The 24,996-nt window shown below is 46.0% G+C and overlaps 1 protein-coding gene across 1 annotated transcript; it reads left to right on the plus strand.

Annotated features, from left to right (window-relative positions):
- Positions 1-774: 774 nt before the first annotated feature.
- metrnla (meteorin like, glial cell differentiation regulator a) lies at positions 775-24,785 on the plus strand. The gene is made up of 4 exons (XM_014194489.2): positions 775-1,155; positions 8,210-8,622; positions 23,127-23,186; positions 23,802-24,785. The coding sequence occupies exons 1-4, from the start codon at positions 1,058-1,060 to the stop codon at positions 24,125-24,127; spliced, it is 897 nt and encodes a 298-aa protein (XP_014049964.1). The 5' UTR covers positions 775-1,057; the 3' UTR covers positions 24,128-24,785.
- Positions 24,786-24,996: the final 211 nt, after the last annotated feature.

The raw sequence follows: 24,996 nt of genomic DNA on the forward strand, positions 1-24,996 counted from the left end.
TAGCTTCTCTTGTCTCAAACAGCTCTAGCTTCCCTTGTCTCAAACAGCTCTAGCTTCCCTTGTCTCAAATAGCTCTAGCTTCTCTTGTCTCAAACAGCTCTAGCTTCCCTTGTCTCAAACAGCTCTAGCTTCCCTTGTCTCAAACAGCTCTAGCTTCCCTTGTCTCAAATAGCTCTAGCTTCTCTTGTCTCAAACAGCTCTAGTTTCCTTGTCTCAAACAGCTGTAGCTTCCTGTCTAACGGGTTTCAGATAAAAAATATATATGATTGTGTGTGTGTGTGTGTGTGTGTGTGTGTGTGTGTGTGTGTGTGTGTGTGTGTGTGTGTGTAGTTCAGTGGAAAAACACTTATATCTTGTTTCAAAAGAAAAACTTCCCAGAGGACTATATTTATGACAGCCCATCAAATGTAACAGAACAATATAGTTGTACCCACATATATTTATGACAGCCAATCAAATGTAACAAAAATATGGTTGTACCCACATATGTCATCATAACGAATGACTGACAACAAATATCAAGTGGAATTGGAATGATAAGGGGCACTTTTGGAAAGGAAAAATTTGAGATAATGAACCACAGATTACTCAGTCAATTTACCCAAACTTTCACCGGTGGGTTATTTCGACTGTAGACTTCGGAATGTATCATTTATCAATTTCTAGTAAGTAGATACTAGCCTCGGTGAGATTTTGTAATTGTAGAAACATACTTCCAAGATCTATCGGAGAATGCATTGCGCAGGCGTGCTTGGTGAAGGGGAGTGACGTGGAGAAGACCTCGGAGCAGAGAAATTCACTCTGAACTTCCACTAGAGGAATTCAAGAAGCCCCTGGCCGATGTACGTTACGATATGGTGGATGGTTCTAAGTGAACTAACGCTTTTTTCACGGTTCTACTGGCTTTTACGGGAAGAAAACAACATTCGAAGACATTTCAACAGACGACCAGAACCGATGGGGACGTTATGTCGTTGGAGTTACGCGGGTGGATTCGGTTGTTTTAGTTGAGAAGAAGGAAAGTGTTGCGCTCGGAGCAACTGCGGTGGGATTAAACATGCTGACACCGACTTTAGCATACTTGTTATCGGTTATCCTGCTGTGTCGGATAGCGTTCTCTCAATACTCCAGCGACCAGTGTAGTTGGAAGGGCAGGTGAGAGTTCTTTATAACTTTCATTATTTCATGAACTGCTTGCTCATAATGGTCGAATTGAAGAGGAGCTGTGCAGACCAACTATTTGTAGGCTACCATTTAGATTTGAATGCTTCGTTTTGTGGAAATGAAAGTTACAGAACGGTGAATGCGTCAGTGTTTTTATCCAAGGCCGACTGGTTTAGAGATTGTTATAATGTAATAAACTAAATAGAGAATGTGTTATCCATTCTCTCCAGAGAGGTGAATTACACAAATGTTTCCCTCTTACTGAATGGTCACCTTGAGTCAGGTCTGAGGAATGCTACTTCTGTCAAGGACTCCAAGCGCGAGATGTTTTTGTCTTTATTTTATGTTCACAACATGATCATGGTTTTGAGATTATTACTTTAAAATGAAATGATATTTTAAAGCATTCACATTAAACTGAAATTGACCCTTTTTTCAACCTGAAGCGTTCTAATAAGGACCACTTTTAGGATCACGTTTAATGTTGATATGATCAAGTGGAAATGTCTACATTGTTTCATGAATGAACACAGTGATAGCCTAGCCACCCAGCATCAGTAAAAGTACAGTTTGAGGTGGCTCCTCACAACGTCTATAACAGGCTACCTTGTATACATTTCTACATCTCAACTGAGCACACAAGGCAACTTTTCCCTTTCGGTTCTTACTTCCCTTCACTTGTTCTAAAATTCTAGTCACTCTTTTTAGAAGCATCACCATGGCTTAAATAGTGACATAGTAAGAGGCTTTAGTACTTGATTTTGGCACCTCATGAAGTTTGACACTTTGTTAATGCCTCTAATATTTTATTTATTTATTTTATTGAACCTTTATTTAACTAGGCAAGTCAGTGAAGAACAAATTCTTATTTACAATGACGGCCTACCAAAAGGCAAAAGGCCTCCTGCGGGGTTGGGATTAAAATATAAATAAATTAAATAAAAATATAGGACCAAACACACATCACATCAAGAGAAACAACACAACAGTACATAAAGAGAGAGCTAAGACAACAACATAGCATGGCAGAAGCACATGACAACACATGACATTATGCTCAATGTAGGTATTAAATTACTGCTGGGGGTAGGCCGTCATTGTCAATAAGAATTTGTTCTTAACTGACTTGCCTAGTTAAATAAATAAATACAAATAAATGCTGATGTTATAGAGGTAAAAACATTATTTGTCATCATAAATAATCTATTACAGACAATCTAGTGGGTTAAAAATAATGTATTACAGACAATCTAGTGGGTTAAAAATAATCTATTACAGACAATCTAGTGGGTTAAAAATCATGTATTACAGACAATCTAGAGGGTTAAAAATAATCTATTACAGACAATCTCATTTTGTTTACCTGTTGGCCCCAGGCTGGAACTCAGGTCCTGTACGTACCTAACTGACCAGCTCTGCCCATTCTCCGTCATTTACCAGTTGTTGTCTTACCTCTCCTGATCAACACCTGTGATTGCTTTATGCCTCTCTCTAACGTCAATATGCCTTGTCTACTGCTGTCTTGGCTAGTTTTTATTGTTTTATTTCACTGTAGAGCCCTCAGTCCCCCTCAAAATGCCTTAGATAGCTCTTTCGTCCCACTCCACACACATGCGGAGACCACACCTAGGTTAACTGATGCCTCCAGAGACGAAACCTCTCTCATCGTCACCCAACGCATAGGTTTACCTCCACTGTACTCACATCCTACCATACCATTGTCTGTACATTATGCCTTGAATCTATTCTACCACGCCATAAATCTGCTCCTTTTATTCTCTGTTCAGAATGCACTAGACAACCAGTTCTTATAGCCTTTAGCCGTACCCTTATCGTACTCCTCCTCTGTTCCTCTCGTGATGTAGAGGTTAACCCAGGCCCTGTAGCCCCCAGTACTACATCTATTCCCCAGGCGCTCTCATTTGTTGACTTCTGTTACCGTAAAAGACTTGGTTTCATGCATGTTAACATCAGAAGCCTCCTCCCTAAGTTAGTTTTTTTCACTGCTTTAGCACACTCTGCCAACCCTGATGTCCTAGCCGTGTCTGAATCTTTGCTTAGGAAGGCCACCAAAAATTCAGATATGTCCATCCCCAACAATGTTTTCCACCAAGATAGAACTGCCAAAGGGGGTGGAGTTAGCCTGCAGAGTTCGGTCATGCTATCCAGGTCTGTGCCCAAACAGTTTGAGCTTCTACTTTTAAAAATCCACCTTTCCAGAAATAAGTCTCTCACTGTTGCTGCTTGTTATAGACCCCCCTCAGCCCCCAGCTGTTGCCATGGACACCATATGTAAATGAACCACCCGCCATTTATCTTCAGAGTTTGTACTGTTAGGTGACCTAAACTGGGATATGCTTAACACCCCGGCCGTCCTACAAATTGAGCTAGATGCCCTCAATATCACAAAAATTATCATGGAACCTACCAGGTACAACCCTAAATCCGTAAACACGGACACCCTCATAGATATCATCCTAACCAACTTGCCCTCCAAATACACCTCTGCTGTTTTCAACCAAGATCTCAGCGATCACTGCCACATTGCCTGCATCCGTAATGGGTCAGCGGTCAAACTACCGACACTCAACTCTGTCAAACACTCACTAAAACACTTCAGCGAGCAGGCCTTTCTAATCGACCTGGCCCGGGTATCCTGGAAGGATATTGACCTCATTCCGTCAGTAGAGGATGCCTGGTTATTCTTTAAAAGTGCTTTCCTCACCATCTTAAATAAGCATGCCCATTCCAAAAAAAGTTGACTAATAACAGATATAGCCTGTGGTTCACTCCAGACCTGACAGCTCTTGTATGCATCCAGTATACACAGGCAGTTAGGAAAACTAAGGCTAGCTTTTTCAAACAGAAATTTGCATCCTGTAGCATAAACTCCAAAAAGTTCTGGGACACTGTAAAGTCCATGGAGAATCAGAGCACCTCCTCCCACTGCAACACTGTCACTACCAATAAAACAACGATAATCGAGAATTTCAATAAGCATTTTTCTACGGCTGGTCATGCTTTCCACCTGGCTACCCCTACCCCGGTCAACAGCTCTGCACCCCCCACAGCAACTTGCCCAAACCTCCCCAACTTCTCCTTCATCCAAATCCAGATAGCTGATGTTCTGAAAGAGCTGCGAAATCTGGACCCCTACAAATCAGCTGAGGTAGACAATCTGGACCCTCTCTTTCTAAAATTATCCGCCGCAATTGTTGCAGCCAATATTACTAGCCTGTTCAACCTGTCTTTCGTATCGTCTGAGATCCCTAAAGATTGGAAAGCTGCTGCGGTCATCCCCCTCTTCAAAGGGGGAGACACCCTAAACCCAAACTGCTATAGACCTATATCTCTCCTACCCTGCCTTTCTAAGGTCTTCGAAAGCCAAGACAACAAACAAATCACCGACCATTTGGAATCCCACTGTACCTTCTCCGCAATCTGGTTTCCGAGCTGGTCATGGGTGCACCTCAGCCACACTCAAGGTCCTAAACGATATCATAACCACCATCAATAAAGGACAATACTGTGCAGCCATATTCGTCGACCTGGCCAAGGCTTTCAACTCTGTCAATCACAGCATTCTTATTGTTAGACTCAACAGCCTTGGTTTCTCAAATGACTGCCTCACCTGGTTCACCAACTACTTCTCAGACACAGTTCAGTGTGTCAAATCGGATGGCCTGTTGTTCGGACCTCTGGCAGTCTCTATGGGGGTGCCACAGGGTTCAATTCTCGGGCTGACTCTTTTCTCTGTATACATCAATGATGTCGTTCTTGCTGCTGGTGATTCTCTGATCCACCTCTACGCAGACGACACCATTCTGTATACTTCTGGCCCTTCTTTGGACACTGTGTTAACAAACCTCCAGACGAGCTTCAATGCCATACAACTCTCCTTCCATGGCCTCCAACTGCTCTTAAATGCAAGTAAAACTAAATGCATGCTCTTCAACCGATCACTGCCCGCACCTGCCCGCCGGTCTAGCATCACTACTCTGGACGGTTCGGAATATGTGGACAACTATAAATACCTAGGTGTCTGGTTAGACTGTAAACTCTCCTTCCAGACTCACATTAAGCATCTCCAATCCAAAATTAAATCTAGAATTGGCTTCCTATTTCGCAACAAAGCATCCTTCACTCATGCTGCCAAACATACCCTCGTAAAACTGACTATCCTACCGATCCTTGACTTCGGCGATGTCATTTACAAAATAGCCTCCAACACTCTACTCAGCAAATTGGATGCAGTCTATCACAGTGCCATCCGTTTTGTCACCAAAGCCCCATATACTACCCACCACTGCGACCTGTATGCTCTCGTTGGCTGGCCCTCGCTTCATATTCATCGCCAAACCCACTGGCTCCAGGTCATCTGTAAGTCTTTGCTAGGTAAAGCCCCACCTTATCTCCGCTCACTGGTCACCATAGCAACACCCAACCGTAGCACACGCTCCAGCAGGTATATTTCACTGATCAGCCCCAAAGCCAATTCCTACTTTGGCCGCCTTTCCTTCCAGTTCTCTGCTGCCAATGACTGGAACGAATTGCAAAAATCACTGAAGCTGGAGGCAGCTTACAGATCATTGCACCTGTACATAGCCCATCTGTAAATATCTTACCCAACTACCTCATCCCCATATTGTTATTTATTGTTTTGCTCCTTTTCACCCCAGTATCTCTACTTGCGCATTCATCTTCTGCTCATCTATCACTCCAGTGTTTAATTGCTAAATTGTAATTATTTCGCCACTATGGCCTATTTATTGCCTTACCTCCCTAATCTTACTTAATTTGCACACACTGTATATAGACTTTTCTATTGTGTTATTGACTGTACATTTGTTTTTGTGTAACTCTGTGCTGTTTGTGTTGCACTGCTTTGCTTTATCTTGGCCAGGTCACGGTTGTAAATGAGAACTTGTTCTCAACTGGCCTACCTGGTTAAATAAATAAATAAAACCTAGTGGGTGAAATTGGGTGAAGTGCAGTGGCATGAAGAGAAAGTGGTTTCCCCTTCTAAGCCAGCTGAGGAGTTGTCTTAATAAGCAGTTACTTTGAGCCTGTACCAATGAATCTGTTGCACATTACCTCTCCTCTCAGGTAATCTCTTCTAATTACATGCAGACTAGAAACGGTGGAAGAGTTAAACTGAGTTAATTAAAGAGAATGTGGTGAGGAGAGGAGAGGAGAGGCTGGTTGGGTTATGATGACCAACATGTGCCCTCCTCTGGTCCTCACTTCAATGGGCCTTATTCATATTTCACCATCTCGTTTTCATTTTAAATTGGGTCATTCCTACCAAGAACATCAAACCACCAGCCTGTTGCTGTTGGCATGGCGCCCATATGGTAATAGACTGCTAGTTTCCTGCCTTACAGCTTGGCTTGGCTTTGAACGACAGACTTGGGCCTAGTCTAGGACTTCAGATTATGAATGACAGATTTGGGCCTAGTCTAGGACTTCAGATTATGAATGAGAGACTTGGGCCTAGTCTAGGACTTCAGATTATGAATGACAGACTTGGGCCTAGTCTAGGACTTCAGATTATAAATTATATGAACGACAGACTTGGGCCTAGTCTAGGACTTCAGATTATAAATTATATGAACGACAGATTTGGGCCTAGTCTAAGACTTCAACAATTATGCATTACATTCTGTGTTAGCATCCCAAATGGTTCCCTATTCCCTTAGAGAGCCTTGTGGGCCCTGGTCATGACTAGTGCACTAAATAGGGAATAGGGTTATGGGCCCTGGTCATGACTAGTGCACTAAATAGGGAATAGGGTTATGGGCCCTGGTCATGACTAGTGCACTATATAGGGAATAGGGTTATGGGCCCTGGTCATGACTAGTGCACTAAATAGGGAATAGGGTTCCATTTTTAGACACTGACTGTCACTGTGTGTATGTATAGTGAGTGGTTTGGTGGTGCTGTCTGTCTGTTTGGCGCCAAGGGGTCGGTCCTGTCCAGAGTGCTGCCCGGACAAGTCTCTTCCAGTCCTTTTGTCCCGGCAGCAAGGGGAGGTTTGGCTGATTGACCTGCATTCAGCAGAGGCTCCTGGCAGCCTGGTTACTGTTGCTGCCGTTGGTTGTCTAAGTCAACTCCACTGTGTCCAAAATGGCATCGTATTCCCTATACAGTTTACTACCTTTGACCAGGGCCTATGGCACTATATAGGGAATAGGGTGCAATTTGGGATGTAGCCTGTGAGTCTGTCCCTCTCCTCTCCGTTCATCCACTTCTGTCTCTAGACTCCCCCTCCCCTCTCTCCGACCCTGAGGCAGCCTGCCAGGCAGTCAGTCGTGTGTTGCCAGAGCACTGAGTCCAGAAGGAACAATGTGCCATATAGACGTGTGTGTTGGGGCTGAGGTCAGTTGAGCCATGTCGAGGCAGGGCGGCTCGTGACTGGTCATGCTGCCGGCCGTGTGCAGCGCACGGAGCCGCAGGAGTCTTAACACTTTGTCTAAGGATATTAAACCACCAGGCAACACACACACTTAGCCTATTCCCTATGTAGTCCACTAGTTTTGACCCGGGCCGCTATTCCCTATACAGTGCACTCCTTTAGTCCAGAGCCCTATATAGGGAATAGGGTTCCATTTGAAGCACAGAGCTGCAGTCTGTAGTCTGCCTGTTGAGTATGATCAGAGGCAGGACATGATCACGTGAAGAGCTGCTATTTCCCTTTGAAGCTGCGCTGGATTTCAGAAAAGGTTACCAGTAGAAAGCTGACATTTTCTGTTATTTTGCCAAGTTATAGGCCTATTTTTTTTTTTGCTCGGTCCCTGGCTGGTGAAAGACTGGTTATCTTATGCTCTGTTCTATATTCATACAGACCCTTTCAGACTGTTGTACAGGCAGTCACAGACAGTGGTTCATGGTTGGCATTTCTCCCCCCCCAAAAAAAACAAAAATGTTTTTCTTCAGACCAAATGTATCATTCTTTCACACCTATCACAAGTGTGTTGGGAGTGTGACCATGTCTCTGTGTATGATGTGTTGTTGACCTCTCCCCCTCCCCCCCCTTCACTTCCAGTGGTCTAACCCATGAGGGCCACACCCGTGATGTGGAGCAGGTCTACCTACGTTGTTCCCAGGGTTCCCTCGACTGGCTGTACCCTACAGGGGCCGTCATCGTCAACCTGAGGCCCAACACCCTGTCCCCAGCAGCCGCGCGTCTCTCCGTCTGCATCAAGCCCTCTAGGGACTCCCACGGGGCTAACATCTACCTGGACCGGGCCGGGAAGCTGCGCCTGCTGCTGAGGGAGCAGGACCAGGCCCAGGGGAAGGTGACCTGCTTCAGCATCCAGGAGGGGTCTCTGTTCATAGAGGCCATACCTCACAGAGACATCAGTAAGAGGATCACCTCGTTCCAGTATGAGCTGGTTACAGAGAGGACCGGGGCTGGAGCTGGAGCCTTGACTGGGATGGAGCCACAAGCACTGTCTGGTAAGATACATTCTTATTGTTGTTGCTTTGGTCATTAAAGGGGAAGTTCAGTATGGCTAAAGCACTGTCTGGTAAGATACACTCTTATTGTTGTTGCTTTGGTCATTAAAGGGGAAGTTCAGTATGGCTAAAGCACTGTCTGGTAAGATACACTCTTATTGTTGTTGCTTTGGTCATTAAAGGGGAAGTTCAGTATGGCTAAAGCACTGTCTGGTAAGATACATTCTTATTGTTGTTGCTTTGGTCATTAAAGGGGAAGTTCAGTATGGCTAGAGCACTGTCTGGTAAGATACATTCTTATTGTTGTTGCTTTGGTCATTAAAGGGGAAGTTCAGTATGGCTAAAGCAAAGACGGTACATTATGAAGCTTAAACTGCTTCTCCAGTAGAAATTCGCATTCACAATGTCATGGCAACGTTGGCTATCGAAGCTCATGTGTAGAAAAAAAATAATAAACACACACAGCCTACATATCAATACCAACACACACAGCCTTGATATCAATACCAACACACGCAGCCTACATATCAATACCAACACACGCAGCCTACATATCAATACCAACACACACAGCCTTGATATCAATACCAACACACACAGCCTACATATCAATACCAACACACACAGCCTACATATCAATACCAACACACGCAGCCTACATATCAATACCAACACACACAGCCTACATATCAATACCAACACACACAGCCTACATATCAATACCAACACACACAGCCTACATATCAACACACACAGCCTACATATCAATACCAACACACACAGCCTTGATATCAATACCAACACACACAGCCTACATATCAATACCAATACACACAGCCTACATATCAATACCAATACACACAGCCTACATATCAATACACACAGCCTACATATCAATACCAACACACACAGCCTACATATCAATACCAACACACACAGCCTACATATCAACACACACAGCCTACATATCAATACCAACACACACAGCCTTGATATCAATACCAACACACACAGCCTACATATCAATACCAACACACACAGCCTACATATCAATACCAACACACGCAGCCTACATATCAATACCAACACACGCAGCCTACATATCAACACACACAGCCTACATATCAATACCAACACACGCAGCCTACATATCAATACCAATACACACAGCCTACATATCAATACCAACACACGCAGCCTACATATCAATACCAACACACGCAGCCTACATATCAATCACACACAGCCTACATATCAACACACACAGCCTACATATCAATACCAACACACACAGCCTACATATCAATACCAACACACGCAGCCTACATATCAATACCAACACACACAGCCTACATATCAATACCAACACACGCAGCCTACATATCAATACCAACACACGCAGCCTACATATCAATACCAACACACGCAGCCTACATATCAATACCAACACACGCAGCCTACATATCAATACACACAGCCTACATATCAATACACACAGCCTACATATCAATACCAATACACGCAGCCTACATATCAATACCAATACACACAGCCTACATATCAACACACACAGCCTACATATCAATACCAATACACACAGCCTACATATCAATACCAACACACGCAGCCTACATATCAATACCAACACACGCAGCCTACATATCAATACCAATACACGCAGCCTACATATCAATACCAATACACGCAGCCTACATATCAATACCAACACACGCAGCCTACATATCAATACCAACACACGCAGCCTACATATCAATACCAACACACACAGCCTACATATCAATACCAACACACACAGCCTACATATCAATACCAACACACACAGCCTACATATCAATACCAACACACACAGCCTACATATCAATACCAACACACACAGCCTACATATCAATACCAACACACACAGCCTACATATCAATACCAACACACACAGCCTACATATCAATACCAACACACACAGCCTACATATCAATACCAACACACACAGCCTACATATCAATACCAACACACACAGCCTACATATCAATACCAACACACACAGCCTACATATCAATACCAACACACACAGCCTACATATCAATACACACAGCCTACATATCAATACACACAGCCTACATATCAATACACACAGCCTACATATCAATACACACAGCCTACATATCAATACACACAGCCTACATATCAATACCAATACACGCAGCCTACATATCAATACTAACACACGCAGCCTACATATCAATACCAATACACGCAGCCTACATATCAATACCAACACACACAGCCTTGATATCAATACCAATACACACAGCCTACATATCAATACCAACACACACAGCCTTGATATCAATACCAATACACACAGCCTACATATCAATACACACAGCCTTGATATCAATACCAATACACGCAGCCTACATATCAATACCAACACACGCAGCCTACATATCAATACCAACACACGCAGCCTACATATCAATACCAACACACGCAGCCTACATATCAATACACGCAGCCTACATGTCAATACCAATACACGCAGCCTACATGTCAATACCAATACACGCAGCCTACATATCAATACCAATACACACAGCCTACATATCAATACACACAGGCTACATATCAATACCAATACACACAGCCTACATATCAATATCAATACACACAGCCTACATATCAATACCAACACACACACAAACTATCTAGGCACTCCTTTGATATAAAGTTGTTTTTGACCAATGAAAGTGTGTCAGTTTGTCACTTTCACAACGTTGGAGTAATAACATGTTCAACTATTTAAGACATTGTCTCCAGTCTAGGTTGTGCCTTTAGATTTAGAGAAACAAAACCACAAAATGAACTTCTCATTGACTTCTCGAACCCCAAACCCCAAACCTGGTCTGTTTGGTCTGTTTCACAAGCATGCCCGGAAGTCTTGCGATGTTGCTAGTTTAGAAACTCTTTGCCTAAAGTTAACTGAAGTTTGTAGTGGCTGATGACAGACAACTGAACCATGGATGCTAGTTTCACCTGGTCCACAGACTACTTTCAGAGTGAGGAACCAGCTAGCATCAAGGTGTAAAATCCTCAACTTCCCCTTTGATGGCAGTTGATGGCAGTGGCTAAGTAGACAAATCCTAACAGTGGATCAGACTCTCCTGGTTGGCCCAGAGACTACGTTCAAGGAAAGGAACCATCTAACTAATGTTGTCATTTTGGTGACCTATCCCTTTAAGTTTTGTTTCAATGACATTAGGCACCATATCCTGACTATTCCAGGTGACTTATCCAGACGGAGGTCGATCAGAGGGTCAACTGGCCATTCAGCTGACAGTTTAATTGACTGACTAGGAAGTGGTTTTCTTTGTCTTAGTGTCTGTAGTCAGGACGTAGTTCTGTACTGAATGCAGCCATCTGCTGGTGAAAACATCTCCGTTTGTAGATCTGTATTTACAAGAAAAACTATTCCAAATCATTTTTGATATTCAATCTTCAGTTTATTTCTCTTTCCACTGAAGAAAGTCTGAATCTCAGTGTTGTTTTTTGTAATATTATGTTACGCTGACAATTGTATGACATTTCGCAGTTCCCTTCCCACAAGTCAGTGTTATGAAGCCGGTGTATCATGGCTGTGAGTTGACTTGGGGGGAGTGTTTCATAGCGAACCACTGACTCCCTACAGTACCCTGGTTTGTCTGTATAGAGGGCTACAGTCAAACGGAGAGGGCCTCACTCTAAAAACAGAGGTGTGTTTTCGTCATGCTGTGTACCTGCCAACCCTGCATGACTCCTGGCTGGGAGGAGATCCAAACCAGAGAGACTGGTATTTTCTTCCACACTAAGGAGTCGTATGAGTTCTATCTACCTCACATCTGTTTCTACTGCTTTCTGGGGACACATGTTCATATCCTGCATAATCAGCTGGCACAACGGGCAGATAGAGACTGATAAACAGTCAGGACCTAATGTAGGGGATCTAACACAGTGGTCTAATGGTTGTAGATAGTGTAGTTGGTCTTAATGTAGGGGATCTAACACAGTGGTCTAATGGTTGTAGATAGTGTAGTTGGTCTTAATGTAGGGGATCTAACACAGTGGTCTAATGGTTGTAGATAGTGTAGTTGGTCTTAATGTAGGGGATCTAACACAGTGGTCTAATGGTTGTAAATAGTGTAGTTGGTCTTAATGTAGGGGTTCTAACACAGTGGTCTAATGGTTGTAGATAGTGTAGTTGGTCTTAATGTAGGGGATCTAACACAGTGGTCTAATGGTTGTAGATAGTGTAGTTGGCTCAGGTTGGGCTTAATATCGTGCTTCTGGGACCAGGTTCTAATATAGTAGTCTAACGCTCAGGGTTGTTATGACCAGCTTGGTTTCCTGCACTGTGCTTCTGTGGCATGAGCTTGTGGTGTGATGTGGCGATAGGACCCTAGCCCAGGGGGAGAGGGAGGGAGGGAGGGGGGAGCCCGTGGTCTTGTCGTCGACTCGGCAGCAGGGTCTAGAGGGCTTGGTGATCTGACTGCACTTGTTTGGCTCTGTTCTCTCTCTCTCTGGTCTCTCTCTCTCTCTGGTCTCTCTCTCTCTCTCTGGTCTCTCTCTCTCTCTCTGGTCTCTCTCTCTCTCTCTCTGGTCTCTCTCTCTCTCTCTCTGGTCTCTCTGTCTCTGGTCTCTCTGTCTCTGGTCTCTCTCTCTCTGGTCTCTCTCTCTCTGGTCTCTCTCTCTCTGGTCTCTCTCTCTCTCTCTCTGGCTCTCTCTCTCTCTCTGGTCTCTCTCTCTCTCTCTGGTCTCTCTCTCTCTCTCTGGTCTCTCTCTCTCTCTCTGGTCTCTCTCTCTCTCTCTGGTCTCTCTCTCTCTCTGGTCTCTCTCTCTCTCTGGTCTCTCTCTCTCTCTCTCTCTCTCTCTCTCTGGTCTCTCTCTCTCTGGTCTCTCTCTCTCTGGCTCTCTCTCTCTCTGGTCTCTCTCTCTCTCTCTGGCTCTCTCTCTCTCTCTCTCTGGTCTCTCTCTCTCTCTCTCTCTCTCTCTCTCTCTCTCTCTCTCTCTCTCTCTCTCTCTCTCTCTCTGGTCTCTCTCTCTCTCTGGTCTCTCTCTCTCTCTGGTCTCTCTCTCTCTCTGGTCTCTCTCTCTCTCTCTCTCTCTGGTCTCTCTCTCTCTCTCTCTGGTCTCTCTCTCTCTCTCTGGTCTCTCTCTCTCTCTCTCTCTCTCTCTGGTCTCTCTCTCTCTGGTCTCTCTCTCTCTCTCTCTCTGGTCTCTCTCTCTCTCTGGTCTCTCTCTCTCTCTGGTCTCTCTCTCTCTCTCTCTCTGGTTCTCTCTCTGGTCTCTCTCTCTCTCTCTCTCTCTCTCTCTCTCTCTGGTCTCTCTCTCTCTCTCTCTCTGGTCTCTCTCTCTCTCTGGTCTCTCTCTCTCTCTCTCTGGTCTCCCTCTCTCTCTCTGGTCTCTCTCTCTCTCTGGTCTCCCTCTCTCTCTCTGGTCTCTCTCTCTCTCTGGTCTCCTCTCTCTCTCTCTGGTCTCCTTCTCTCTCTCTCTCTCTCTCTCTCTCTCTCTGGTCTCCTTCTCTCTCTCTGTCTCTCTCTCTCTCTCTCTCTGGTCTCCTTCTCTCTCTCTGTCTCTCTCTCTGTTCTCTCTCTGTCTCTCTCTGGTCTCTCTCTCTCTCTCTCTGTCTCTCTCTGGTCTCCTTCTCTCTCTCGCTCTCTCTCACTCTCTTTCTGGTCTCCTCTGTCTCTCTCTCTCTGGTCTCCCTCTCTCTCTCTGGTCTCCCTCTCTCTCTCTCTGGTCTCCCTCTCTCTCTCTCTGGTCTCCTCTCTCTCTGGTCTCCCTCTCTCTCTCTGGTCTCTCTCTCTCTGGTCTCTCTCTCTCTCTGGTCTCCTTCTCTCTCTCTCTCTCTGGTCTCCTTCTCTCTCTGGTCTCCTCTGTCTCTCTGTCTCTCTCTCTGGTCTCTCTCTCTTTCTGGTCTCCTCTGTCTCTCTCTCTCTGGTCTCCCTCTCTCTCTCTGGTCTCCCTCTCTCTCTCTCTGGTCTCCCTCTCTCTCTCTCTGGTCTCCCTCTCTCTCTCTCTGGTCTCCCTCTCTCTCTCTCTGGTCTCCCTCTCTCTCTCTCTGGTCTCCCTCTCTCTCTCTCTGGTCTCCCTCTCTCTCTCTCTGGTCTCCCTCTCTGTCTCTCTCTCCCTGTTTGTTTTTCTCCACTTCTTTCCAGTTGTCTCTGTCAGACCTGCTCTGCTGGGATTGAGTTGCTCTCTCCATCTCTCTAGAATGTATCTCACACCAGATGTTGAGAGAAGGAACTTTATTCCTCACGCTTTCTCCCTTTTCTCTGCCTCCTCTCTTTCACTGCCTTCTCTCTATATATATATCTTTCCTACATCTATATTTCTCCCACTGTCTACTCTTGTCTTTCATTCCTCTTCCCTTCATCTATGCGTCCTGTCTCCCCTCTCTTCCACCGTCCTTCTGTAGTGGTTGTGATCAGAGAGGGGTGGTATTGCTGAGCTGCCCTCCATCAGAGGAGAATGCATCTGGGACCAGATGTTGCAGCTGGGGACACCATCTCCCCCTCTCCTTCCCTCCACCGCTCTTCCCATCCCTCCATCCCCTCTCTGTGAAGTGGTTGAGATGGGAGCAGTACAGCGTGTGTTTGGCTGGGTTGAGAAAGCTGACTCCGACTCAGATCATGCCAGGCCATTCCTGTGGCAACGTTTCATGTCTGACATCTGAGCGCCGACCAGAGAGAGAGAGAAGGATACCAGAGAGAGAGAGAAGGATACCAGAGAGAGAGAGGAGGATACCAGAGAGAGAGAGGAGGATACCAGAGAGAGAGAGAGGAGGATACCAGAGAGAGAGAGGAGGATACCAGAGAGAGAGAGAGAGAGAAGGATACCAGAGAGAGAGAGAGAGAAGGATACCAGAGAGAAAGAGAGAGAAGGATACCAGAGAGAGAGAGAGAAGGATACCAGAGAGAGAGAGAGAAGGATACCAGAGAGAGAGAGAGAAGGATACCAGAGAGAGAGAGAGAAGGATACCAGAGAGAGAGAGAGAAGGATACCAGAGAGAGAGAGAGAAGGATACCAGAGAGAGAGAGAGAAGGATACCAGAGAGAGAGAGAGAGAAGGATACCAGAGAGAGAGAGAGAAGGATACCAGAGAGAGAGAGAGAAGGATACCAGAGAGAGAGAGAGAAGGATACCAGAGAGAGAGAGAGAAGGATACCAGAGAGAGAGAGAGAAGGATACCAGAGAGAGAGAGAGAGAGAGGAGGATACCAGAGAGAGAGAGAGAAGGATACCAGAGAGAGAGAGAGAAGGATACCAGAGAGAGAGAGAGAAGGATACCAGAGAGAGAGAGAGAAGGATACCAGAGAGAGAGAGAGAAGGATACCAGAGAGAGAGAGAGAAGGATACCAGAGAGAGAGAGAGAAGGATACCAGAGAGAGAGAGAGAAGGATACCAGAGAGAGAGAGAGAAGGATACCAGAGAGAGAGAGAGAAGGATACCAGAGAGAGAGAGAGAAGGATACCAGAGAGAGAGAGAGAAGGATACCAGAGAGAGAGAGAGAAGGATACCAGAGAGAGAGAGAGAAGGATACCAGAGAGAGAGAGAGAAGGATACCAGAGAGAGAGAGAGAAGGATACCAGAGAGAGAGAGAAGGATACCAGAGAGAGAGAGAGAGATACCAGAGAGAGAGAGAGAGATACCAGAGAGAGAGAGAGAGATACCAGAGAGAGAGAGAGGAGGATACCAGAGAGAGAGAGGAGGATACCAGAGAGAGAGAGGAGGATACCAGAGAGAGAGAGAGAAGGATACCAGAGAGAGAGAGAGAAGGATACCAGAGAGAGAGAGAGAAGGATACCAGAGAGAGAGAGAGAGGATACCAGAGAGAGAGAGAGAGGGATACCAGAGAGAGAGAGAGAGGGATACCAGAGAGAGAGAGAGAGGGATACCAGAGAGAGAGAGAGAGGGATACCAGAGAGAGAGAGGGATACCAGAGAGAGAGAGAGAGGGATACCAGAGAGAGACATAGAGGGATACCAGAGAGAGACATAGAGGGATACCAGAGAGAGAGGGATACCAGAGAGAGAGAGAGGGGGATACCAGAGAGAGAGAGAGGGGGATACCAGAGAGAGAGAGAGGGGGATACCAGAGAGAGAGAGAGGGGGATACCAGAGAGAGAGAGAGGGGGATACCAGAGAGAGAGAGAGGGGGATACCAGAGAGAGAGAGAGGGGGATACCAGAGAGAGAGAGAGGGGGATACCAGAGAGAGAGAGAGGGGGATACCAGAGAGGGAGAGAGGGGGATACCAGAGAGAGAGAGAGAGGGGGATACCAGAGAGAGAGAGAGGGGGATACCAGAGAGAGAGAGAGGGGGATACCAGAGAGAGAGAGAGAGGGATACCAGAGAGAGAGAGAGAGAAGGATACCAGAGAGGGAGAGGGGGATACCAGAGAGAGAGAGAGGGGGATACCAGAGAGGAGAGAGGGGGATACCAGAGAGGGAGAGGGGGATACCAGAGAGGGAGAGGGGGATACCAGAGAGGGAGAGGGGGATACCAGAGAGAGAGAGAGGGATACCAGAGAGAGAGAGGGATACCAGAGAGAGAGAGGGATACCAGAGAGAGAGAGGGATACCAGAGAGAGAGAGGGATACCAGAGAGAGAGAGAGAAGGATACCAGAGAGAGAGAGAAGGATACCAGAGAGAGAGAGAGGATACCAGAGAGGGATACCAGAGAGAGAGAGAGAGGGATACCAGAGAGAGAGAGAGGGATACCAGAGAGAGAGAGGGGGATACCAGAGAGAGAGAGGGGGATACCAGAGAGAGAGAGAGGGGGATACCAGAGAGAGAGAGCGGGATACCAGAGAGGGATACCAGAGAGAGAGAGAGAGAGAGAGGGATACCAGAGAGAGAGAGAGGGATACCAGAGAGAGAGAGAGGGATACCAGAGAGAGAGAGAGGGATACCAGAGAGAGAGAGAGGGATACCAGAGAGAGAGAGAGGGATACCAGAGAGAAAGAGAGGGATACCAGAGAGAGAGAGGGATACCAGAGAGAGAGAGGGATACCAGAGAGAGAGAGAAGGATACCAGAGAGAGAGAGAAGGATACCAGAGAGAGAGAGAAGGATACCAGAGAGAGAGAGAAGGATACCAGAGAGAGAGAGAAGGATACCAGAGAGAGAGAGGATACCAGAGAGAAGGATACCAGAGAGAAGGATACCAGAGAGAGAGAGAGCGAGAGAGAGAGAGCATACCAGAGAGAGAGAAGGATACCAGAGAGAGAGAGAGAAGGATACCAGAGAGAAGGATACCAGAGAGAGAGAGAGAGAGAGAGAGAGAGAGAGAGAGAGAGGATACCAGAGAGAGAGAAGGATACCAGAGAGAGAGAGAGAAGGATACCAGAGAGAGAGAGAGAAGGATACCAGAGAGAAGGATACCAGAGAGAGAGAGAGAAGGATACCAGAGAGAAGGATACCAGAGAGAGAGAGAGAGAGAGAGAGAGGATACCAGAGAGAGAGAGAAGGATACCAGAGAGAGAGAGAAGGATACCAGAGAGAGAGAGAAGGATACCAGAGAGAGAGAGAAGGATACCAGAGAGAGAGAGAAGGATACCAGAGAGAGAGAGAAGGATACCAGAGAGAGAGAGAGAAGGATACCAGAGAGAGAGAGAAGGATACCAGAGAGAGAGAGAGAAGGATACCAGAGAGAGAGAGAGAAGGATACCAGAGAGAGAGAGAAGGATACCAGAGAGAGAGAGAAGGATACCAGAGAGAGAGAGAGAAGGATACCAGAGAGAGAGAGAGAGAAGGATACCAGAGAGAGAGAGAGAGAGAAGGATACCAGAGAGAGAGAGAGATAAGGATACCAGAGAGAGAGAGAGAGAAGGATACCAGAGAGAGAGAGAGAGAAGGATACCAGAGAGAGAGAGAAGGAGAGCAGAGAGAGAGACCAGAGAGAGAGGAGACCGAGAGAGAGAAGGATACCAGAGAGAGAGAGAGAAGGATACCAGAGAGAGAGAGAGAGAGAAGGATACCAGAGAGAGAGAGAGAAGGATACCAGAGAGAAGGATACCAGAGAGAGAGAGGAGGATACCAGAGAGAGAGAGAAGGATACCAGAGAGAGAGAGGAGGATACCAGAGAGAGAGAGAGAGGATACCAGAGAGAGAGAGAGAGAGAAGGATACCAGAGAGAGAGAGGAGGATACCAGAGAGAGAGAGAAGGATACCAGAGAGAGAGAGAAGGATACCAGAGAGAGAGAGAAGGATACCAGAGAGAGAGAGAAGGATACCAGAGAGAGAGAGAAGGATACCAGAGAGAGAGAGAAGGATACCAGAGAGAGAGAGAGAAGGATACCAGAGAGAGAGAGAGAGAGAAGGATACCAGAGAGAGAGAAGGATACCAGAGAGAGAGAGAAGGATACCAGAGAGAGAGAGAGAGAGAGGATACCAGAGAGAGAGAGAGAGAGAGAGAAGGATACCAGAGAGAGAGAGAAGGATACCAGAGAGCGAGAGAAGGATACCAGAGAGAGAGAGAGAAGGATACCAGAGAGAGAGAGAGAGAGAGAGAGAGAGAGAGAGAGAGAGAGAGAGAGAGAGAGAGAGAGAGAGAGAGAGAGAGAGAGAGAGAGAGAGAGAGAGAGAGAGAGAGAGAGAGAGGGAGACCAGAGAGAGAGAAAGGGAGACCAGAGAGAGAGAGAGGAGAGCACCTAGCTTCAACAACTGGAGCTGCCTTGCAAATGGCAACCTATCCCCTAAGGGCCTGGTGAAAGTAGTGCAGTATAAAGGGAATAGGGTGCCATTTGGGATAGATCCCAGGGTCAGGGTTTGGAGCCTGTGGTGCACCATATCCTAGAGGTTCTCTGATGCTATGGTGGCAGCCTCATTCCTCTCATTAAAGGCCCTGCTCCCTACTCGTTGCCCTGGGGACGAGGGGTGTGAGGTCGGTACTCTGATGTCACCCTCCTCTCCAGCTGTTCCTAAGCCCCTGAGCCTGTGGCTGGGTAACCTCTGACCCCTCCTCACCCTCCCCTCAACGCCTCTTCAACTCACCCTCCCCTCACCCCCTCCTCAGTGACCTCAATCTGGACTTCAGACAAACCTGTCTAAAAAATAATCTCGCTGTCTGGAAACATGCCTCAGGGTCATGGTCTCGTCTGTAAGTGGTTTGTGGACAGGTCAGAGGTGGCAGAGCAGCGCAGGGCTGTAGAGATGGGGCTCTCGTTTCAGTAACACCAAGGTCTACTTTATATAGGGCTTGTAAGTACTTTAAAGACTGCTAATCATTAGTTTTTATCCAGTATGTAAAGTGTTACCATTTTTATATCTGAATGTAACAGATATATCTGTTCATGTGAATCCTTGAATTAGAATGTGTTCTTGATATTATTTCACTGGACTGTTTGAATAGAGAGTTGTTCTCAGCCCTGTGAGAGAGAGGAAGTGTTTAGTCCACTTGGGCTAACAGACAGAATACACAGCCAGCCAGTCAGCCTGCCAGCCAGTCAGCCAGCCAGCCAGTCAGTCAGCCAGCCAGTCAGTCAGTATTGAGGATAACCGGACCACTACCCCACCCTCTAAACGCTCCCTCTCTCTTTCCCTTCTGTTTACATGAGGTCACAACCAGGTCTATAAGCATGTTTACAACCATGTTTACATGAGGTCAAAACCAGGCCTGTAACCATGTTTACATGAGGTCAAAACCAGGTCTGTAACCATGTTTACATGAGGTCAAAACCAGGTCTGTAACCATGTTTACATGAGGTCAAAACCAGGTCTGTAACCATGTTTACATGAGGTCAAAACCAGGCCTGTAACCATATTTACATGAGGTCAAAACCAGGCCTGTAACCATGTTTACATGAGGTCAAAACCAGGCCTGTAACCATGTTTACATGAGGTCAAAACCAGGTCTGTAACCATGTTTACATGAGGTCAAAGCCAGGCCTGTAACCATGTTTACATGAGGTCAAAACCAGGCCGTAACCATGTTTACATGAGGTCAAAACCAGGCCTGTAACCATGTTTACATGAGGTCAAAGCCAGGCCTGTAACCATGTTTACATGAGGTCAAAGCCAGGCCTGTAACCATGTTTACATGAGGTCAAAGCCAGGCCTGTAACCATGTTTACATGAGGTCAAAACCAGGCCTGTAACCATGTTTACATGTGGTCAAAACCAGGCCGTAACCATGTTTACATGAGGTCAAAACCAGGCCTGTAACCATGTTTACATGAGGTCAAAACCAGGCCTGTAACCATGTTTACATGAGGTCAAAACCAGGCCTGTAACCATGTTTACATGAGGTCAAAACCAGGCCTGTAACCATGTTTACATGAGGTCAAAACCAGGTCTGTAACCATGTTTACATGAGGTCAAAGCCAGGCCTGTAACCATGTTTACATGAGGTCAAAGCCAGGCCTGTAACCATGTTTACATGAGGTCAAAACCAGGCCTGTAACCATGTTTACATGAGGTCAAAACCAGGCCTGTAACCATGTTTACATGAGGTCAAAACCAGGCCTGTAACCATGTTTACATGAGGTCAAAACCAGGCCTGTAACCATGTTTACATGAGGTCAAAACCAGGCCTGTAACCATGTTTACATGAGGTCAAAACCAGGCCTGTAACCATGTTTACATGAGGTCAAAACCAGGCCTGTAACCATGTTTACATGAGGTCAAAACCAGGCCTGTAACCATGTTTACATGAGGTCAAAACCAGGCCTGTAACCATGTTTACATGAGGTCAAAACCAGGCCTGTAACCATGTTTACATGAGGTCAAAACCAGGCCTGTAACCATGTTTACATGAGGTCAAAACCAGGTCTGTAACCATGTTTACATGAGGTCAAAACCAGGCCTGTAACCATGTTTACATGAGGTCAAAACCAGGCCTGTAACCATGTTTACATGAGGTCAAAACCAGGCCTGTAACCATGTTTACATGAGGTCAAAACCAGGCCTGTAACCATGTTTACATGAGGTCAAAGCCAGGCCTGTAACCATGTTTACATGAGGTCAAAGCCAGGCCTGTAACCATGTTTACATGAGGTCAAAACCAGGCCTGTAACCATGTTTACATGAGGTCAAAACCAGGCCTGTAACCATGTTTACATGAGGTCAAAACCAGGCCTGTAACCATGTTTACATGAGGTCAAAACCAGGCCTGTAACCATGTTTACATGAGGTCAAAACCAGGCCTGTAACCATGTTTACATGAGGTCAAAACCAGGTCTGTAACCATGTTTACATGAGGTCAAAACCAGGCCTGTAACCATGTTTACATGAGGTCAAAACCAGGCCTGTAACCATGTTTACATGAGGTCAAAACCAGGCCTGTAACCATGTTTACATGAGGTCAAAACCAGGCCTGTAACCATGTTTACATGAGGTCAAAGCCAGGCCTGTAACCATGTTTACATGAGGTCAAAGCCAGGCCTGTAACCATGTTTACATGAGGTCAAAACCAGGCCTGTAACCATGTTTACATGAGGTCAAAACCAGGCCTGTAACCATGTTTACATGAGGTCAAAACCAGGCCTGTAACCATGTTTACATGAGGTCAAAACCAGGCCTGTAACCATGTTTACATGAGGTCAAAACCAGGCCTGTAACCATGTTTACATGAGGTCAAAACCAGGCCTACAACTATGTGAACATGAGGTCAACATCGTAAACGTCTGTTCCCAGTGGACTTTGTAGAAAGACACCATGTGCAGCCAGCCAGCCAGCCAGCCAGACCAGGTCAGCTTAGCCTTGTCTTTCCTCATCCTGGGCATCTGGTTGTCATTGGTTTTGGAGTGTCAGGCAGGGTGTGTTGGGGGGGTGGTTTCTGTAGCCTGTGAGGTGCCTCCTGGGGCAGCCACCTCCCCCTCACACCTGTCCTCCCCTCACCTCCCCCATTTCTTCCCCTCACTTCCCCCATCCTCCCTCCCCCTCACACCCCATCCTCCCCCTCACCTCTCCCATCCTCCCCCACACACCCCATCCTCCCCCTACCCCACACATCCTCCCCCAGCACCAGGCCTGTTTAATGAGTAGCCCCTGTCCTGTACCTCAGACAGACAGACAGACAGACAGACAGACAGACAGACAGGACCAGGCCCTCTCTGTTTGGTATAAAGTCATAGTCCATGACAGGAGACTCCCGTCCTACTGCCTCCCTGTTGGCCTGCCTGTTCTGCCTGGGCTGCTGGGTAAATAAGCAACCATCTGGGAGAGCTGAAATGAATTACAGCACGTGCCTCCCTACGGGCCACAGCCCACTTCCTGTGCGTGTGCGGCACGTGTCTTCAATGACCTGCTGTGTGACTGTTTTTTGAAGTAGTTGGAAGTTAAGTGCTAGAGTTGATGGCTACTTTTTGATAGGGTTGTATGACATTAAATAATGAAGGCCTCACTTTGATCCCTGGTAGAACTGTCTGTCTTTTGTCCTGCAGCTCATCTCTTCTTTCTCTCTCTCTCTGTCTTTTGTCCCGGGACTCATCCTTCTCTGTCTCTTCTCTCTCCACAGCTCCCTGTCAGCCCTGCAGTGATGCTGAGGTGCTGTTAGCAGTCTGCACCAGCGACTTTGGTAAGAACAATTTACAAACCCTTTATGCATCCTTTTATGTATACTTATTAAAGGTACAGTAGGTTAAAACGACAGTTTTCTGGTTGCTAACTGATCTACTGCTTATTACACTTGCTTTCAATGAGAATGACAGATCTTTAACTCATATTTCTATGTGCATTTGGTTGGGTTGCACACAAAGTTACAACCTTTAACCTTTAAATGTGAAATGTTACTCTTGTGGTTATGGCAGAGTTTGTATTGTACTGTAGTATTTGTTATACTTTATACTGTATCTTTATACTGTGCTGTAGTATTTGTTATACTGTATCAGTATACTGTACTGTAGTATTTGTTATAATGTATCAGTATACTGTAGTATTTGTTATACTTTATACTTTATAAGTATACTGGGCTGTAGTATTTGTTATAATGTATCAGTATACTGTAGTATTTGTTATACTGTATCAATATACTGTGCTGTAGTATTTGTTATAATGTATCAGTATACTGTAGTATTTGTTATACTTTATACTTTATAAGTATACTGTGCTGTAGTATTTGTTATACTGTATCAGTATACTGTACTGTAGTATTCTAACATATATTATCACTCTCCTCTCCTCCTCTCTGCAGTGGGGAGGGGCACCATCCAGGGGGTGGAGCAGGAGACGGAGCAGTTGTCGGTCACCGTGGCGATAAGCCGCCTGTACAGACAGAAGACTAAGGTGTTTGTGTCAGGGGGAGTGAGAGTGAGGAGGTGGACAGGCAGGGTGAGGATGCCCAGGCAGTGTGGGGTGAGGCCCGGCCCGGGGAAGGGGGACGGAGACTTCCTGTTCACGGGGAGCGTAAGGTTCGGGGAGGCCTGGATGGGGTGTGCCCCGAGATACAAGGACTTCCTCAGACTGTACCAGGAGGCAGAGCAGAGTGGGACTAACCCCTGTCATGTGGACACAGACTGAGTGTCAGGGAGCTACCCGGCCACACCCACAACAACAGGCCTCTTCCGGAATGGACAGCAGACCCAGGTCTGAGCCTAACGTGGACACTAACTGAGAGGGGGGCAGACAGACAGATGGACAGACAGACTGGCCAACACACAGATACCTTCTGATCCTACTGTCTTCCTGCTCTGGTGCTCCTGAATGTTGCCAAGCAGCATTGCAACTGTTGGACTAATTTCTCAAAGCCAACGTTGTTGTTGTTGTGGAATGTTCATAGCCTGTTCCGGAATGTTCTAAGACCGTTCTGGAATGTTCTAAAACTGTTGACGTTCCATTGGAATGTTCTCAGACTTCCATTCTCTGAGACGTACATCAACAGTCAGACGATGTGAGGTTTCTAATGTAGCAGACCCTCTCTGGAACTGATGTGTAGAAGATGTGAACGATGAACATTTCTGAAACAGAGGATCCAACTGCTTTGTGAAAAGCTTCATGTACAGTTTTGAAGATGTTTCTTATGAAAGAAATGTATACATTAAAAGCCTGCTTTTTATTTGTGATTTATTTTGTTTTTATGAAAATGTATAAGTGCAATTTACAGTCTTTATTATGTCTTCAGGCTGTTGAATTATAAACCCCCTTTTTTGTGTGTGATTAAAAGTTTTATTCCTTGGAACATCGCGTTGTGTGTTTTAGTGTGTGTGTGCACAGGTTTTTTGTGGGTGTGTGTGAAGTGAATATATATATATATTTACACAAACCAAATCATCAAGGACAAAACCAACCTAGAACGCCCACAGACAGACTTCAGTGTTCATGGCCATTTCCTATTGAAGACTTTCATTGTTCCTGTTAGGAATGTTTAGCCTCCTCACCTTGCAGGGCGG

This window comes from Salmo salar, chromosome ssa03, assembly GCF_905237065.1.
Source record: "Salmo salar chromosome ssa03, Ssal_v3.1, whole genome shotgun sequence".
NCBI lineage: Eukaryota > Metazoa > Chordata > Actinopteri > Salmoniformes > Salmonidae > Salmo > Salmo salar.

What these genes read in the sequence shown, in the direction of transcription:
- metrnla (XM_014194489.2), top strand. Translation starts at nt 1,058, where the DNA reads ATGCTGACACCGACTTTAGCATACTTGTTATCGGTTATCCTGCTGTGT. An exon ending in CAGTGTAGTTGGAAGGGCAG is followed by an intron (nt 1,156 to 8,209) that starts GTGAGAGTTCTT and finishes CTTCACTTCCAG; the next exon opens with TGGTCTAACCCATGAGGGCC. An exon ending in GGAGCCACAAGCACTGTCTG is followed by an intron (nt 8,623 to 23,126) that starts GTAAGATACATT and finishes CTCTCTCCACAG; the next exon opens with CTCCCTGTCAGCCCTGCAGT.